Source organism: Psittacula echo (genome assembly GCF_963264785.1).
Source record: "Psittacula echo genome assembly, chromosome: 4".
NCBI lineage: Eukaryota > Metazoa > Chordata > Aves > Psittaciformes > Psittacidae > Psittacula > Psittacula echo.
In genome coordinates, this window is record NC_137738.1 from 11,219,700 (window position 1) to 11,239,557 (window position 19,858).

The 19,858-nt window shown below is 37.1% G+C and overlaps 1 protein-coding gene across 4 annotated transcripts in view; it reads left to right on the plus strand.

Annotated features, from left to right (window-relative positions):
- CDC42BPA (CDC42 binding protein kinase alpha) overlaps positions 1–19,858 on the plus strand; it is a gene marked incomplete at its 3' end in the record, with an annotated part of 176,465 nt that overhangs the window by 90,873 nt on the left and 65,734 nt on the right. For all 4 annotated transcript variants that reach the window (XM_080616966.1, XM_080616967.1, XM_080616968.1 and 1 more), the window contains exons 6-11: positions 11,814–11,907; positions 12,702–12,902; positions 13,483–13,731; positions 16,484–16,563; positions 17,644–17,810; positions 18,270–18,392. In XM_080616966.1, the coding sequence (XP_080473092.1) occupies positions 11,814–11,907; positions 12,702–12,902; positions 13,483–13,731; positions 16,484–16,563; positions 17,644–17,810; positions 18,270–18,392 (914 nt within the window). The remainder of the gene's footprint in view (positions 1–11,813; positions 11,908–12,701; positions 12,903–13,482; positions 13,732–16,483; positions 16,564–17,643; positions 17,811–18,269; positions 18,393–19,858) is intronic.

Genomic DNA, 19,858 nt, shown 5'->3' on the forward strand with positions numbered 1-19,858 from the left:
CATCTCTGCAACACATTAAAATGGCTCTGTAGTAATGTTGTTTTCTGAAACATTCTTCTTCCTGCTGGGCAGTCTTTCAAAAACTATGTGAATGCTAAAGCCATACTAGCCTGGAGGCAGAACAGTAAAATATATAGGATGTAATAGTGCTTCTTCACATGTTGTAAAAGCTATGGCAAGTATGTGATGTGTGTATTTGTTCTCTTGGTATAGCATTGTTTTTCTTCTCATTGTAAACCATGCATTTTATTAGCCTCCAGGGTTTACTTGCAGCTTTGCTCTCATCTTTGTTCTGTTTTCCACATAATGCAGGAACAAGGAACAGTTTAAATTTTTGTAATGTGCTGTTTCCTTATATTTTATGTGTCTTTAAAGTATGTTCTACATTCTTCTGTGTGTTGTTCCTCCCCCAGCTCCCTTAGTGTATTTTTATTGCTTCATGGTGATTTTTTTTGCTGCTCAAGTACATGGATGGGACAGGGATACGATCAACATCATATTAAGACTGTATATCCTTCCTTTGGCAAAATGAAAAGAATCTAATGATCTCAGAACTCATATCTGCATAGACCTCCCTTTCCCTCATCTCCCATAACTCTTGGCGTATATGTGTCTGTGTATTTATTCCTGGAGGAAGACAGAAAATGACTAGGGAAGAGTTTTTGTGGGATGCAGTATGGACCCAGCAGGTTAGTTTGGTTTTTCATCAGTGCCAGAAATTTCGTAGTGATTTGGAACTAACAGCTTGCTTCAGCTCAGGACATTTGCAAATATCCCTGATCATTAAAAAAAACCCCACATACGTGTGTCTTACACAGATATACATACAAACACATATTGAAGGATATGTATTAAAACTTAACTAAATTGTCCAGACAGCTTCTGAGTGAACATGCTTCTGTGAATTGCCGTCTTAGTATCATCAGTGCATTAAACCCCCCCCCAAAGATGAAAAGTGTTTTCTTGACTGTCATTGTCAAAACCAGTGAAGTCCTCAATTTATGTTGTCTAATTTACTTTCAAATTACTCAGTCCAAGTGCTGTTTCAGAGACTATATATAGTTGTACTGAAAGGCAGAGAGCAGAGGCTCCATATCTAAAATGAGAATCAAAAGGAAAGAAAACATTTATCTGCCTGGAATTATGTGTTAAGGTTTTCTAGCATAGGTAGTAATTTGCAGTACAGCAGCTGGGCATATTCCAGATTCCTCGTTAGCCTCTTCTTTCAGGATTTCTTTGACAGATGGCACTCACAGATGGACATAACATTCTTAAGGAGCTTACTCTTGCTACTCCTTTACCCGCCAGTAACTCATGATACTATTAGAAATCTAAAAGCTTTGACATGAATTAGCCTTACTTAGCAGACTTTAATTTTTTAATCTTTCCAATGGGCTGCAGGTACTGGTTGTGGACTTCTTAATCTGTTTACTTGAGTTCTTAGAAGCCAAAATAGAATTCCAGTAAAGTTAACATGGCAAAACATGGCAAATAGAGAGTCTGGTTTTGATCATTTGTTTTGCCTTTTTTTTTTTCTTAATTGTGATGATAATGTTTTTTATTCCTATCTTCTGGAGGAAAACTGTAGAATGATACGAAAGACTACAGTTTAGCAACCCAGAAACAGCTCTGTCAACTGAAATTCAGGGAGTTCAAACAAGCTGCTTGGCATTCCATTGCAATTACACTGACATCTTAAGTGAATAAACTTAATACTTAGAAGTTGGGTGGTCAATGAAACTTGTGTCTGCCACCATCAGCTTGAGCTAGTTTGGTTTTTAGTAAGTATTTTAAAGTATCATCTAATAGACTGCTACAAAAACGAGCAAACTGTGTTCAAGATGCTTGAATGCACTTCTGTGGTAGTTACTTCTCTGCCACGTACTTAGAGTTGTTTCCCAATATTCATGCAGCTTTGGACTTGAACTTGAAGGCCATTATTCTCTTAAGTGTTGACTCAAATGGCCATTTCCTCTGATGAATGTTGCTGGTGTGGAGTTTCTGTTGAGGAATGTGAAACTATAAGCAGAATGATCAGATCCAAAAAAAGCATTGTGACAGCTGGGCAGGTTAGAGAGGTGAAAATAGTGAGTGCCCTCAGCCAGGTCTTCCACTGCATGGCTTTGTAGGTTGTTAGAAAACCAGGAGAACACCAGCTGGACATGGAGAAATGAACTCAGGTTTTCTGTTTTGCTTTTTAAATGTTGTGTAAATTGAAGGTTCTTGGCTGTTCCTTCACAAGTAGTACTTTGTCCGCTGTGGCAAAACTTCTGGTTCACAGCTCGTTTTCAACTGTTGTTGTTCAGGGTCCCCTGGTGTAGGCTGCTTGCTTATGTGAGTTGTCCACTCCCTGACATCTCTTTAACCAGAGGCTCCTTCATTTCAAGTTACTGTATTTTCAGTGCAGGCACACCTAATTAGTGACATAAAGGTAGAACTTGAACGCCTATTTTGTACTCTTCTGCCTGCAAGTACTTGGGTTCAGAAGAGCCATCTAAAACAAACAGTCCTGACAAAACCCCTTTCTTTCTTTATATATTGATACACCCTGTTCTAGTGCCTGAGCATTCCTGAGAATATGATTTTGTAATAACAAACATGCATGTAACTACTGCAAATTAACTAACAATTTAGGTAAGGAAAACACAGGGAGAAAAGTAATCCATGCACATATGAAGTTCAGATAAGTACTCCAGACCACAATAGTGCCTAGTTTGCATCTTCAGCAAATTCTGTATATATTTTACCACTTCAGTCTTTCTATAAACCTTGCCACTGTTGCCATTCTTGTCTTCCTTTGCTTGTTAAGTTCGAAATTGTTGTACAGAGTCTTGGTATGGTTAAGTAGAGAGTCAGGATTAGGGTAGAGTCCTCAGGTAAGAAAGGCAAGAGACATCAGAGGAAGCTGTGACTGTAGCTGAGGCTCCTGATAAGAGAGGCAAACCATATGGTGAAGTTAGGTCTCTATATAATAAACCAGCTGCCTGATCCTTTTAATATTATTTGGCAGCAAGTGTAAACTCTTGTTGGAACTTGTATGTGAAAGATAGACTCTGCTTTGGGCCAACAGAGCTGTGATACTGGTGGGTACCATAATTCTGAGTACACTGTGCCCTGCCGCAGACTAATGTGCTGAAGCCATTCCTATGAGGAGACGAGTCTTGTTTTATAGCCAGGACTCCCTACACAGGGAAAACCTGTGTGAAGGAGCAGTGGGGTATGGCTGCTCACATAGGGTTATCTAATGACTTCAGGCCCATGTATTATCTTTACAGTGTCAGCAATGTTGAAGACTAACCTTGATTGCTGAACACCTGGGATGAGTAGGGGCTTTCTGTCTGTCAGGCTTTAGAGCAGGATACAATAGAATCAGAATGTTGTTACTGAAACAAAATTGAAAAGGGAGCTTTAATCATTGTTTCAGAATCACAACATGGTTGAGGTTGAAAGGGATCTCTTGAAATCAGGTAGTCCAACCCTCCTGCTCAGAGCAGGGTCAGTGAGAGCAGATTGCCAAGTACCACATTCAGCTGGATTTTCAGTAGTCCTTTCAAACTAGTCATAGCTCTGGATTGACTTTGATCCATGAACAGCATAGTACCTCCAGAGCCATTAGGGTATTGCTCTGTAGTTATGTTATTCCTTATTTGGTTTCATGTCAGAATATTTCTCTCATTTCCTGAGCATTGTCTCCTTAAGTTTTACAAATTGCGTTCATTTAGTAGCAGTTTTTATTTATTGCCTATGCTGATGTTTGGACTTCTTAAACCAAATATGTGTTCTTCAAATTGGCTTTTGTTACTAAAAAAAATAAACAACATTCCTGTTTTGTTTCTTCCATCATCTTGTTTGCACATCTCTCAAAGCTTTCATACTTGTGCCTTGGATTTGCATCCTGAAAGACCATCATAAAAAGCTATCTGAAACCTACTAAAATTACCTAAAAAGAAATACAGTACAAGTTTCTATGCATGAATTTTTACTCAGCAATGGTATTCTGATCAATGCATTATTAAATATTCAAATTTTCAATTCTCTATGTGCCCAATTTTATATTAGAGTTCCTACAAGGTTTTTTTGGTCTGATATAAATAACTCAGGATTGAGTTTTACTTGAACTTTTATCAGTTTCAGGATGCATTGGATATCAGACCTTCCATTATGTCCACAATTGTTTGTCATTAGGAATTTTCTTTCTTCTGATCATGTCTAGAAGTCTTCTAGTTTTATTTCATAGGTGTTTAAAATTACATCTGTAAATCAGCATTGTAAGGTACTAAATCTAAAATGGTATAAATTTAAAATGAAACAGAGTGTGTTCCTGGTTTTAGGCTGTAAAACTGACAAGACAATAGAAATAAGCCTTAGACATCACAAATGACTTTGCCCTGACATCTCCTCAAGATACTGCATGAGGAGCCTAGCCTGGATGTGAGGGTTTTCTCCAAAGGTTCTGTCAGTTAATGAGCATTTTAGATGGAAGACAATAACTCCAGGGGTTATGTAGCTGCCAAGCATTTATCACAAAGGATTTTTTAAGTCACCCCTTATTTTTTTAAAAGAAGGGGAAAAAATTTGGATATAAGCAGCTTTGAAAAATAATTATCCTTGGTTTAGGATATAGATGAGAGATCCATTATTTGAAAGCAAATACATATGCACAGAGGCCATGGGGAGACATTTTTCTAAGGTAAATTAATTCTAGGACATTACAATATGATGTGGTGGAGCATATATTTATAAGCCAGTAATTTCATTCAGTTCAAGTGTTCAGGAATGAATATTGGTGCCTGAACAAACTCTAGATGTATATGTGTTGGCTGATGCATTCATTCCCTGATGTTTGTTATTATTTCCTTTATTAGCATTTGAAATTCATAAAGAACATTGGATACCATAAGGTAAATACTGCGTTGTGTCCAGAATACTTGCGTGAGTGGCAGAAATTAAAGGTTGTAGGGAGAGGGGCTCGGAGAGGACTTGGAGAGGTCAATTCATACTTTTCTACTGCTGCAAGGCAAGATCAAACTATAGCTAAACCATCTTGGTAGATGTTTGTCTAACCAGTTCTGTAAAATCACAGTGATGAAGATGGTGAAATTTCCTTAAGCAGTTTGTTGCAGTGTCCTGCTGTTGTTGTTATGAAAGTGTTTTCTGCTGTCTCACCTAAGGATCTTTCATTGGGATTTACATTCCTTACTTCTTGTGTTCCCATACTCAGTGTGGATAATAATTCACCTTCGTCCTTTTTGCATTTTATACTTCAAGGCTGTGGTGCAGGTTCTTTGTAAGAATATAAGAAATATAAGTACCTAATTTTCAGGAGACACAGAAGTTACTTCTGTCAATCTGGATTAGGGGTTAAAAAAGTACTCTTTGGCAGAATGTGTAGTCTGAAATTGAGTGAGTTTGGATTCAGTACCTGATTCTGTACGTGATGTAGCACATGTGCTGCATCTAGTACCTGAAACCTTGATTTCTGTATTGTATTTCATTTAGTTTTGTAATATTTCCAAGAATAAAACTCTCTAAGGATCTGTAACAGTGTAAATACAGAATTGCACACACTGTTCAATAAATACTGACTGTATCACAGATCTAGACCCTTTATTGTCTTGGTTAGGTTGATATTTTCTAGTAATTGGTGGGAATCTGTCCACTGACTTTAAAAGATTTATATGCATCTTCTGCTCCTGGAGAAAACTGAGAGCAGCAAGATTCTTTTAGTAGTGGTGAATTACTGTGTGTTTCTGGAACAACACACACACAATGATTTATTATCAGGAGTTAATGAGAAAACAAGGGAGTTTTACAGTATCAAGGTACTGTTTAAGGAAAAAAAAAGTTGACCTCCTCATTGTAATTTTAAAATAAGGTTGCTTATCAGGTTCTTTTCTGTTCATGTAGTTGCTTTGCTTGTTAAGGCTTGAACTAAAAAGTGTTTAGGTTTTGACTACTCCTGTTGACTGCAAGGCTACTGTGTCTTTTTCAGTTGCACGCTTTAGTTTGTCAGCTTTACATGAAACAGGTTTTATTTAATATACAAACATGATGCAACTGTTTGGGTGCTATGTAAATAATAAGGTTGTGATCAAAGTGATTTAAATGATTTTGAAGTCAATTGAAATACTCACTTTTTGGATTCCACCCAGAAGTGGAGGAGTGTCTGTTTAGGAGAAGGCACAGTAGAGTCTTGATAAGAGGCATGGTTAATGAGGTACAGCATATCCTAGCTTTCTCATGCTGCTATCTTGTGCAGCCTATCTTATTGGGATTACTAAAGAATAACTGCCAACTGCCCAAATCTAATTTGGCTCAGTGCACATTGCTCTTTCTGCCAGATGGAGCCTGTTTCTAGTTTTGCTCACTAGAACTCAGATAAACTGTAGTTGGCAGAATATGGCAATTTTGACTTTGATATAACCCAGTACACTGTACTGGGCAACAGAAATAAGCTGGTGGACATCAGTGTCCATAGGTCTGACTGTGGAAAAAAAATGCATCCTTTGAGGAGTGTTCCTGATGGAAGCTCACCAGCTGTTTCTCTCTGTTGATCTGGCCTGAGCTGTCAGTATGGCATTGCTGAATACCTGAATAAGAACTTCATAGGCACCAAATTTTCTCCTTTTATTGCAGTGTTGCCAAAACCAAATCTCTTCATTTTTTTTATCATGGATGTAGCATTTCTGTGTGAGGGAGGAGTGCAGAAGAAAACCTGAAACAACAGAAGGGAGTGAAGTAAACAGTTTGCCAAACTTCTGTCTTGACTAAGCATAATCCTGTGTTCTGAAAGAATTTTGGATAAAAAGTCCAGGCAGTAAGATCTTGGTTATATTTATTTTTTTTTAGAGTAGGTAACTTGGCAAAGGATCCCATTTCTTCTTGTAAGAGTGGATAATTAGAATCATTGATGTCTGCTTGTAACCTTTTGATTTATACTTTTGGGGAATGCTCTTGTGTGTATAATGAGGAAATAATGTGCTGTGAAATCCTCAGTTAGTAATGAGTTGTCTGGATCAGTTTCTCTGTGCCAGCAGTTGCACCTTTCTGATTTGCTGATATCTTAATTTGCATTGGTAGCATGAAAAAAATACTGTTCATGTGAAGATTTCACAGAAAAATATTGTGAGCTATTCACTTTGTTCTGTATTGTCCAAGCACAGCATGTCTTGGGGTGTGTGACCTATTCAGGAAAATCAATAAATTTCCATGTTTTTCTAATGTTAACATTACAAATAAAAATTTGTTCTCCAGATTATCCGTTTCTTATCCAACGGGCTAAAACAAGCTGGTAGCTCAGCTGTCAAATTTCTGCTTTAAGACAGGTCTGTTTCTTTTCTCAGCCTTGGCTCACATTGCAGTTGAATTTAGAACCACCTAAGCCCCTTCATTATCATTTCAGTGCTTTTTAAAGAGCTCAGCTGTGTATGTGAGGACAGTCCATTAGCATCCAAAATGTTCATTTCATTGAGGACATAATTGAGAGGTGCCCCCTTGCACCATCTGGCCACCTTTTGTTGATAGCAGTTGCAGAGAAGGATTCACCTTTTCGTCCATTTCTGCCTGATCATTTTTGTTTTGGAAAAAAAAAAAAGAGTAAACACACTCCAAATGAATAACTGAAGTGAGTACATTCTGCATCGTAACTGTGCAGTTACCAAGAAAAGAGATTCCTACTGCTCACAAACTTTTAAATACCAGTTTGTGTGCTGCTCACAAACCCTTAACTGCTACTTAAACTTATGTGGTAAGTTTATCACAAACTTTAAGCTGTGGGCCTGAGAGTTGGTCCATTGGCATAATCTTTGGTAGTGTCTGACACAATTGATTCTTTATCGTTCTGTGATGGTTCTTGCATTAAATGTCACTTCTTTTTTTTTTTAATGTATCTTCCTTTCTGTTTGTGTAATCCTGTGCCTTCATGAGGCTGCCCATGAAGTAGAATTAACTGAAGATTCTTCTGGAATCTGCTTGTAGACTTGAGGAACTCCATGTGGTCTTGCAAATAACTCAAAAACATTGATTCAGTGATTCAAAGAATGACATACATAAACCTCAGGAACTGGTTTGCTTTAAGATGATCAGATAATTCAGGTTAGAAGGAACTTAAGTAGGTTGTTTAGTCCAAATTTCAATATGCAAGACCTCCGATTCCTGAAGTTTTGTTTAGGATCAGAAATTAATCCAGGGGAAAAAAATACGTTCACATGTAGTGAAAATCCTTTTTAGTTTGTTCTATGGCTGGAATGTGCTATGGATTTAGCGTGTCTCAGAGGGAATACATTTTCTTGAGTCTTTCTGAACAAATGAAACTCTACACGGGGTTGTTAACAGAAAAGTCAAACTGAGTGGCAATAATCCAGGTATCTGCTGTAGTCCTATTTCAGAGTGGTGTTTATATTAACACAGTTAGTATGTAAAATGTTTGGGTTTCAATTATGGCTTCAGAAAGTAAACTGTTTTAAAGAGAGGTGAGTGAAGTCACTGGGGTAAACACACCAATCTGAGGAACAAGAAACCTTATGAAAAATGATTCATTAAAGATTTTTCAGATACTTTTCATAAGCCTTCACACTCATTTTCTGTGCGGGTATCACTCAGACCATTTATTCCTATTGCATTCTCCAGATGAAGAGAAGCAAATAATGAAAGACTGCAAAACAAAGTGCATCACTATATCCGAGCTGCTGTGCAGAGCTGATTTTCTCTTACAGTCAAGGCCCAATGCAGCTCATAAAAATAAAAGTCACTCCTGTACCATGTGTTGGAGCCATAGTTTAAATGGACATACTTGTTTTTAAAGAAATTTATTTGGTCCAGAATTGTGGCTCCTTTGATGCTGGTGTATCACTCATTCAGAAAGATGCAGAACAGCTGTCTTTGCTCAGTTCACAATCTCAGGTGGCAGTGCTACAAAAAAAGCTGATGGAAGGAGGGTTTGTGTTTCTCTGGGTGTGCTGGGTACCTGTGTCCCCTTAATTCACTGTGGAGTGCATCTGACAAAATTGTACTAGCTTGGTTTGTACAAGGTGTAACTGTGGTAACCTGTACCCATTGCACATTGTGTAGAGGGGAAGCCAGTGAGAAAGGGAAGGGAATCTCTAAAGTGACTATAGGGAAATGCTGACTGCTGAGAACTGAGATAGGAGGAAAACAAGGTTATTTAAATGTTTATATGCAGAGGGACTAGAATTTGGGAGTGAAGAAACTGTGAGTGAAAGAATGAAATAAAGGGGGAGGAGGCTTGGGTTTGATAGGCCATGGAGAATTGGACATCTTTGAGGTGAGTCTAGGAGGCAGGCAATGATAGGAATAAAACTGCAGCTGAGATGAAAGTGTGGGAAGAGGGACCTAGTTCATACAGTGAAGAAACTGGGATAAACTGGAGAAGGTGGAGAATAGGAGATAATTCAATTCTGATTGCTAAAGGAGAGTCACTACCAAATGTCATTCTAAACAGAGACCTGGAGCAAACCTCATAGTTAGAATGGAATCGTAACAACTGCAGCCTCACTGGAGGTGCAGGGTTTATGATTATTTTTCCCCATAATCACCACCTTTGAACTCTTCAGCTACATGGGCAATAATCAGTCCCCTTCCTTGCTCCTCTCTGAGGCTCATTAGGCTTCTTAACTTTCCCTCTGCTTGTGGTCTTGGCTCTGCAGGTGCCACCAATTCTTGTCTTTCAGACTGGCTTTTACTGATGTAGTTGAGCTGAATTCAGAACATTTCATTAGCCTTCTGTTACCAGAGCTGAGAATAATTTGTATGTATTAAGTCTGTCTCTTTTTTTTTCCTCAACTATAAAATTTGTTCTCATGCAGTTATTACTGAGCCTTACAAACTTCATTTGTGACAAATACTTGTTCCTCTAAGTGCTTTCAGTATTGTTTGCAGGTTTTGTTTTGCACAGTGTTGACAACAGAGTGAGATTTTTCATGTTTTCTGCTGTTTTGTGAGATCAAATGGGGGAGGTTAGTATGATGGTTATTACTATTATTATTTCTCTTGGGAATATATTAAAAGATAGGCCATGGATAAATGGAGCCTCAAGGGTGACTCATGTTTTTGTTTAGCTTGAACTAGGTCCAGCTTCTATGAGGAACTTGATTTTAGGTGCATGTTTTTGCAAAGTGTTTTAAACTGAAGTTGCAATTCCAGAGGTCTCAATAACATGTGTTTGTTTTTATTTAGAAACATGCTTAAGGAATGTTTTTAGTGGGTGAGTGTAAAATAAATAAAACTATCTCAGTCTGGAGGTTGCAGTTTTTTTGGCATATTCGGTGTCAGCAAAAATTAAGTGGAAGAACATTATTTAGCGAATGGACTCAGTTAATTGTTGGGATTGTTTTGTAAAGAACTGCCTTTATGCTCAGTTAGGAGATGCAAAAGTATGATTTCTGAAAATGTTTTTGTGCTGTAAATGGTTCTGTATATTTGGAATGTGGCTAAAATTTGTTTCCAGCCTGGGCCTCTGTCTGCTTGTCTTTGGGGAACACAACTGCAGTACTTTTCTTCAGACACTGTACTGTTACCATACTGTTGCTGAGCCTGTAACAGTGTGACACCTTTGTGCCATTGCTTCTGTAATGTTGTTCAAGGTGCTGTTTTATTTGCCATTATATCTTCTCTGTAAACATTGTTTATATCTCAGTTTTTATCTAAAAAAAGCAAAACAAACAAAAGAAAAAACCCGGAAAACACAAAGGAAATTCCTCACATGTACAATGTGAATTTCTTCACTTGTGAATGTTTTGGAATTTGTCTGCAAAGCCATTGATGACATTCAATTATAAGTTGTTAGGGGAATGGAGCAAGGTCAAGGTTTCCCTTTTGTATTTGGTTTAGAACATTTGTTCCTATGTCTTATAAATGGCTCTTCACTGAGAAAGTATTTGTAGTACTGCATACAGTCATAATGTACCTTGTGAATAGAATAAATAAGGATGGAGTAAGACTTGGTGTAGTAATGTCATATATTTATAAAAATGTAGCTTAATGGGTCTTTCTAATGAAAAGGAATTTCAACGTTTGAACTTGGTTTGCAAGTTGAATAATAAAACGTTTCTCTGGCAACTTAAGGAGTATGGATGCTTTCATCCAGGTCAGCTGCACACTGGGAGCGTATGATTTTGTCTGTATGTCAGTATACTCAGGTATCTGTAAAACATGAGACAAAAAACCCCAGAAGAGTCAAATTTGCAAAATAAGGAGTATTTATTATGTTGCCTACATAGAAAGATTTTTTTCCACGTGTATCATGAGACAGCTGTATTTGGCCAAGCAGAGCTGCAGTGGTGTGTGCAATGGCTTTGCTGGTCTTTTCAGTAGCAGTACAGGCAGACAGACATAGTGAGCTGAGATGTACATGAGAGAAAAATGTTGATGAAAGACACTACGTTTAAATACATGTGGGTTATTGTAGGGTTTCAATGACCTTTGTTCTTTAGTAGAACTTACGGATTGTTTTCCAGCTCCAGTAGAAGCATGCATCTGCCACTTCACTACTCTTCAGATGACTTAAAAGGTTTATGTACAAAATTTCAGAGCTAATATGGTTCTCCTGTCTACCTGTGAGAAATGAGAGGAATTTGATTGCACAAATCTTACTAAAATTAACACACATTATATGATTTAATCTGTAGCCTCTGTCATGAAATGTCCCTGGTGCAAATTTTACCAAAAGAGTGATTGTGTTCTGTCTACTGATCTGTTGCTGGTTTTGAATGATAAGAGCACAGCAGAGCTAACGCTTGCACTATGTGTTGTGCAGTACATCTTTGTGCTAATTCTGAAATGTGTTTTAATTGCAGGGATATTAAACCAGACAACATCTTGATGGATATGAACGGACATATTCGATTAGCAGATTTTGGTTCTTGTCTGAAACTCATGGAAGATGGAACGGTAAATGAGAGAGAATGAGATATTCCTAAATACATTTTTCTCAGATCTTTGCTAGACACTAAAATGTGTGCTAGGAAGGAGAAAAGGTGCCTTTATGTCAAAGGAAATGGAATTGTAATGGTATTGGTATGTAACTAACTTTGGTTCAAAATATGACCGCACACTACTTGTATTTACTGTATATAGAGCTTTTTAGGTCATATAGTCTACTCATGAATAAATAAAGAGAAGCTGCACTGTCATTGCTGACTAGGTGTTTGCTGATGAATCTCTATTTTGAGCTCTAAGATCTAATCTTTATTGAAAATGTAAGCTTTAGTATGAGCAGGATGAGATACAGAAATAGGATGACATGCTATTTAAATAGAAATATACTATAAAAATATGTTGTTAGCATGTCATTTCTGTCTCATCACAGTATATAGTAGGTGTGACTAGAATGTAATTCCAGCATGTTAATCATGTCCCATGGTGTTACAAAGTATTTGAGTTAATATATGTGATTACCTAATCTGTAATTACTTAACAGTTCTAAGCCTAAGAATTGACAGTTTTGTTCTTTCTCTGTTATTAAATATTTGGAAGAGTTTAACAAAAGTATATTATTAGGATGCCTATTAAAGTAGTGCCTTGGATGCTTAAGTATTTTGTATTCAAGAAGCCTTTATTTGTGTTGTTGTTACTGTTATAACCAGAACACTTGGCTTAATCTGTATATGCATACACAGTGCCCCAAACAGCAGTGTCTGTAACGATGGAAGTTGATTTTAGTTCCATAAATGTAACTTCTACAGGTCCAATCTTCAGTGGCAGTTGGAACGCCAGACTACATCTCTCCAGAAATCTTGCAGGCCATGGAAGATGGAAAAGGGAAGTATGGGCCCGAGTGTGACTGGTGGTCCCTGGGCGTTTGCATGTATGAGATGCTTTATGGAGAAACGCCCTTTTATGCTGAGTCCTTGGTGGAGACCTATGGGAAAATAATGAACCACAAAGTTAGTGCACTTTCTGTCTGTCTCTAAGCTAATTTTTAATAAGTAATAGGGTAATTTCGCAGCCTATTTTAAAATGAGGGGGTTTTATGTACTAATTATGTTAATATTCATAAATGTAGAATAAAAAAATATGTTTCCGTGTAGTAAGTTTATGGTTTCGGATTGCAGATGATTTTGCTTTAGGATAAAGCAGTTAAAAACTGAAAATCTGGATTTGGAAAGATGGCTGTTAGTTCACTCTGAGTAAATCTTGGCTACGTTACATCACTCCTTTTGTGTTACTTCCTTCTGGCACATCCAGTGATTGGCAGAAGACTCTTAAATACTCTTCCACATAGAGGTAGCTGTAGAATTCGACAGTATAAGGGAAATTTAAATGTAGAATAAAAACCAGGAAACAAAAACATCTCAATAGTTTCTGTACTTTGGAGAAGTCTTTTTCCGAGAAACTGTATTGCATATTTTTAAGAACTACAGTTTTTGCACATTTATTTTTCTACATAATAATTTTCATGAAGAGGGGTGAATTTCCTAACTTTTTCTTGGTAATAAACTATTTTCTCTTATTTTAATCTTTAAGGAGAGGTTTCAGTTTCCTGCTCAAGTGACAGATGTCTCTGAAAGTGCAAAGGACCTCATCCGAAGGCTCATTTGTAGCAGAGAGCATCGACTTGGACAAAATGGAATAGACGACTTTAAGAACCACCCGTTCTTTGCTGGGATTGATTGGGACAACATTAGAAACTGTGAGGCACCTTACATCCCAGAAGTCAGCAGCCCCACTGATACATCAAACTTTGATGTGGATGATGATTGCTTGAAAAATTCTGTAAGTATAGAATTAATATTCTGAAAATTTTGCTTTTGTAGTAGACTTTATAACAAAATACATGGAAGGGGCAGTTTATTGCGTTGTGTCTGTTCACTGCGTTCTGCTTTGAAGAACTGTAGGGAGCAATACAGTCACAGTTTGGAGGCTGATCCTCCAAACGCACACGTGTAAGGATAACTTTGGTTTGGTAAATTCAGTGTAACTTCACACATATTTAACTAACACATACAGCTGTTGTTTGCAGTAACAAGTTCCTAGTGTTCCTAGTGCATGAGTCTTCGTTTTGAGAGCCTCATCTCCCAGCTGAGGCTTTCAAAAGGTGCCTGTGCAGTGTGAATACCTTACCATTGTGAAAAAGAAGGGAGCTGCAGATAAAGAAGGGAGCTGCAGATGAAGAAAGAGTCCTTCTCTGATGAGTTATTAGACTCTCAGCCATGAAAACTGAGTCCAGTTCTTAATTTGCTTTAGACATATGAGGGTGAAAATCAATGCCACTGACCTGTTAAAGGTGTTTCTAGAGATTGTTTTTCAGCTTCCTAATTTGAAACATCTGAAGGTTGCTTTTTGTTCTGTTTTAATATAAGGAAGTTAATGTTTTTACCATTTCTTTTCACACCTACCACCTCAGAACCTCTGAAAAAAAGCTAGCCTAAGGCATTGCATGACTGAGAGTATTCTACATTTTTGCTTCAATTGCTGGACATTGGATTTAATATTACTTTGCCTCAAATTCCTTCTGTGTAACTTGGAGATGTTTTCCCCTCCATCATTCGTACATATCTTAGGAGGAAGTTTCACATTCTTACATTGCTGTTCCATAAGTCGGCACCATAGATAAGCCCATGGGACTTTTAGACCTTGTTTGTTTTAAATTCTTTGCAAGATTTGAATGGTGTGCAGCAGTGTGCCCAATGCTGAAGAGAAAAGGCGATGCTGAAAAGCCATGAATGTTACTGTACTGCCTGAACTTTGAATGAGACGATGGTCCCATGGAAAAATGACTTTAAACCATGGATTTAATATTTAATTAATTTAATATGTGTTTTAAAAGTTCACATAAGCAGAAGGGGCAAAACTGTGTTGTTCAGGCAGCCTGGGTTCTGCTGGGTTTTAGCTTTTAACTATTTGGTTTAGTAGCCTTTCTGATAGCCATGATAGACTTGGATTCATTTGTCATTTTGTCAGTGTGGCTATACAGTTAAATTCACAAAAGTAGCAGGAAATGTGGTTTTGATCTCTGCCAAAGAGACAAATACTTTTACAGAATCTTGCATTGTTACTAGTAGATACAATATCATAGAACCATAGAATGGTTTGGATTGGAAGGGACCTTAAAGCTCATCCAGTTCCAACCCCCTGCCATGGGCAAGGACAACTTCCATGAAACCAGGTTGCTGAAAGCCATATTTTAGAATCAATGTTCAGTTACCTGTGTGGTAACTAAAAATTTTTGTGTGGGCTGTTTAAATCACACAATTATGCATTTAGTCTTTCTTAGGTTATTTGTAAAAATGATTTTGAAACTTAAATCTATAAAGTGTGAAAACAAAATATAGAGGAGAACTGAAGAATTTTACCTTTTCTAACCATAGTCTGTAATGTGATATTTTTATTATTAATTAGTGGAAAATTAAGGCTTTGTAATCTGGTCTTGTCCTTAGTTTCCAAAATGCCCAACAATGTAGACTGACTGTACTTAACACAATCCAGCCATGTCATTGATGCTGCTTTTTATTCTGGGAACTCTTTTTTGATGTGAAGATTTTTGGATGCTAAAAGGTCAGGGTTGTGATATAATACATGTGATGCCACTACTGAAAAGGTGATTTAGGATTTCTGGTGAATGCAGTTTTATTCCCTGTTCTTTCCTGCTGTATTTTCCGTGGGAAAAAAAGAAACAAAAAACCACAAACAAAAAACCAAGTGCAACTGGTTCCTTTCTTTGTTTTTCATTTGGGTTTAGAAAAAAATCTTTATGTTGCCTTTTATGACAGGTTAGAACCTTTTAGCACTTTCAGTATCATAATCATCATCTTAGGGAGCTGCTTTTGATGACTGTAAAGGCCATCCCTAGTATAACAACATAAACCTTGCATCTTGCAGTTAAACAGGAAACTCTTAACAGGATATTTAAGAATATTAGAAATTATAATGGTTAGATTAATATAGCAACAGGTTTATTTTAGCCTCAGGAGAAGCTCCATGATTTGTCTTGGTTTATAGTTCTTTATCTGGCAGGAAAAAGGAGCAATGAAGTAAGAAATGGTCAGAGCAGTAGTAGGATTAGAAAACCCTGTTGTATTACTTCTTTCTAGTGAATGTCTGACTGTTGTTCTCTTCAAAAAGTCAGAAGTGAGGTTGGTAATTCTACAGGCAGGAAGCCTTGCTGATGAAATAGCAGAGAAGAGTATAGGAGGGCATAAAAGGTGATGCTTTTTGTGCCAAGAGCTTCTTGGAAACAAAAAAAGAATAAATGGGTTTTTAATATGTGTAATATTTTGCTTTCTTTCAACGATAGCCTGTTTAACTAGAAAAGCATTTTTTTATGCCAGCATGCTCTATTTTTGTACATTGCATGCTATTATAAATAGATTTAGGTGATGCCTTTTCATATTTAGGCAGTAGGTAAGGATGATTGTGAATAGAGTTAATCTGATATTATCACTAACACTTCACATATGGTTAAATTCAGGAATCTTTTCTTTTAAGTCCAGTAGGATATTACTTAACTGTTCTATTATTTTTCTAGGAAACAATGCCTCCACCATCACACACAGCATTTTCTGGCCATCATTTACCATTTGTGGGTTTCACATATACAAGTAGCTGGTAAGTTGAGAGTTCCAAAATTGTCTGAAGGCTAGTTTCAAAATACCGTAAGGTTCTATCTTTGAAACCAACAAATACCAAACAGATACCACTGAATGTGGTTTATTGAGGTAATGACTGGGCCTTAATATAAAATGCTGTTTGTCCAGAACAGTGAGCTCTCTGCAGGTAAAACTGACATGAATTTGAAAGGCAGCGCCTGTGTTCAGAGGAGTTTAGTTGAGAAAGGTGGTTTTCAGACAATATATGAAGTTAACTGCATATGGCAAAGTTACAACCAGATGTGTGGACTCAGAAAGGACTTAGCTTATTAAACTTTAAATATTGTTTTGTTTCTGGTCCTTTGACATTCTTGTAAGTCTGGATGGGTATTTCAAAAAAACAAAAGACTTTTATTTGATACTCAGTATTAAAGTGATACTTGTCATGTGCATCTCTACTGCTAAATTAAACAGTACCAGGGAAGTCCATGTATGTTTCTTGATCATTTGTGAGAGTAAACAAATAAATAAATAATGTTTGCAACCATTGAAAAACCAGGCCTATGTTCCTGCAAACACATGTGCTTAATGCTGGTTATGTGCCATGTCCTGGGGACTTCAAAAGCATTATCTACATACGTGCTAGTATATGTACACGAGTATCCACAGAGTCAGGGCCACAGCATTTCTGGTATGTATGTGCCCTGGTTGTCATGTGATAACTTCACACCATTTGTTGTGATTGTTGTCATTAAAGTATTTGGGGAAACTTGATTATTTTAAAATAAACCGTTATTATAACCTCACTAACTATCTACATTGTTGCTCTTTGCTACCTTGCTGATGTAGACTGTCCATAGTGGTCATTTTTACTAAGCACTTTCTGCACTTTTCTGTAACAAAAAATGCATTGAGGAGATAATCATGCTAGGTAAAAAGGGATGAAAATGTTAATGTGCACAAACTAACAAGGTGATATTTGTCTGTATAATAAATTACATGGTCATCAACAATTTAAATTATTTATTGGTTCATTTTAAAGAATTATTTTAAACACAACCTGTTGTAAAATCCAGTCCTGTTTCATTTTTCCCCCCAGTGTGCTTTCAGATCGCAGCTGTCTAAGACTGACAGCTGGACCACCCTCCATGGATCTTGATGCCAGCATTCAAAGAACTTTGGAGGATAGTTTAGCAACAGAAGCTTATGAGAGGAGAATAAGACGTCTAGAACAGGAAAAGCTTGAACTTAGTAGAAAACTGCAAGGTACAGTCATTAAAAAATCCATTCAGTCACTTTTTTGACTTGCGGCTTTGTAAGGTACTTTGTATAAACTTTGTAAGTTTATACTGTGGGAAAAAAATAAATATACCTCCTGGAAAGCTTTCTAATGCAAAAGAATTCTGTTTATTATTTCCATTGACAAATTAAACTTTTCTTGCTCTTTATGCCGGCAATATCCCTTGTATGCAACTTCTGATAACATGCTAACTTTGTTCACACCATGCCTAGATTCGTCTGGCATAAAGATTTCGTTCTTAAAACCTCTAAGAACTTTGTTGAGCCGACAAGTACTGAAAAACTGGCACTTAGCAATTGGAAGTTATGAATTGTAGAATCCTCAGTGGAGAGTCATCTGGCATGTCTTGATTTATTAATAATATCTTTTTGAACCCCTCAGATTATCAGGCACATAATTTGTACCCCACTTCCATCTTTTTCTAGAATCGACCCAGACAGTCCAGGCTCTGCAGTACTCAACAGTGGATGGTCCAATAACAGCAAGCAAAGATCTAGAAATTAAAAGTTTGAAAGAAGAAATTGAAAAGTTGAAGAAACAGGTAACAGGTATGTTATAAATGTTAATGCAAAAATGTAACAGGAAACAATATTATGGCAAGACTTGTTTTCTCCTTATGTAATATTCATTCTACTTCGCTTTCTAAGAGAGTCTCACACTCTATTTTTACTTCTCATTTTATCCTTCACTCTCTGTTGGTAGCTCAACATTTTCTACAAATTCAACTTTGTATTCAGTACTTGAGTAATGCCAGTTGCAAGGGAGAAGGAAGATTTCAGTGATTTGTGCTACTGTTACTAGTGGTAAAATTCCACAAGTTTTAAGTTGTGGTGTTGCTAATTTACATGGATGCGAATCAAGCTGTACCTGAGAATCTGTGAAACCATGACCAATTTCCATAGTAGTAGTTAGGTTTGGATTTTTTTTTCCCTCATTCCTCCTGCATTGTGTACTGCAAGAGTGTGCAGATACATGTGTGCTAAACTGAAAGGAAGGTGTTGGTTCTTGCTTATGTGAGTAAACATGAGGAGTGAAGATTTCGGCCTACTAGTTTTAATAGTATTAGAACTATTTGATAGAAGGATGTTTTATTATGATTTAAGCATCAGTTGATATTTTTCAGTATCTTATTTTCTGCTGAATTTTCGTTGAATGGGCCAAATTTATGATATGTGATCACAATTTTGGTGATATTTTATTTGAAACCACAGAGGTTTGTAGTGTGCTTACTGACTGCATTGTAACTGGATGTGGAGTAAAAGCTTGTTCAAGCTGCAGATGTGGTTTTCTGAGTATTATCTTGGAACAGTAGTTTTAGAAAAGCTTGGGTTATCTGGGAGGTGGGCTGTGTGCATGAACTATAGTGATACTGGGTTTTCCAAGTGGCAGGGAGTAGTGAGGGATGTTTTCCATGAGAGAGGACACCAAGTCTGCAGTTCCATGAGCAGCAGAACTGACCAAACAAAACGCTGCCACTGGAGTGGGTCCTGCCCACATCTGAGTGAACTCTCTTCTCTCTGTGCATGCACCAGACTCTCTTGACTTTAATTCACTCGATTAAACAAGGAAATAATATATAGATAAAAAGAATTTAATCAGCTTATGATCTGATGAATCAGCACAATGTGGACAGGAGGAGCATACAAAGAAAGGGAGATGAGTGGGAGAAGAACCACCTCTCAGCTCTGCTGTCAGTGAGCTCTCATTTCTCACAAACCCGAACATTTATTTCCTTTCAGTTTAATTCCCTTGTTTCTGAGAGCTCAAAAAGATTTTATGATAACTAAAAATTTGGCTATCAACTATCTCAGTACTTTAAGTTTGAAAAGTGTTTTTGAAATCTGTGCAAAGAGCTCAATTGCTTTAATTAATGTCATACTGCCTTTCTTTAGAACTCCCAAACTAGTCAAAAAGCGAAGATCTAGTTAGCCCAGTATTCTTTGTTTTTAAAGAGGTTACTGGAGACACTTAAGGAAAGATTCAAAGATACCTGATGTATTCAAGTCCATCTTTT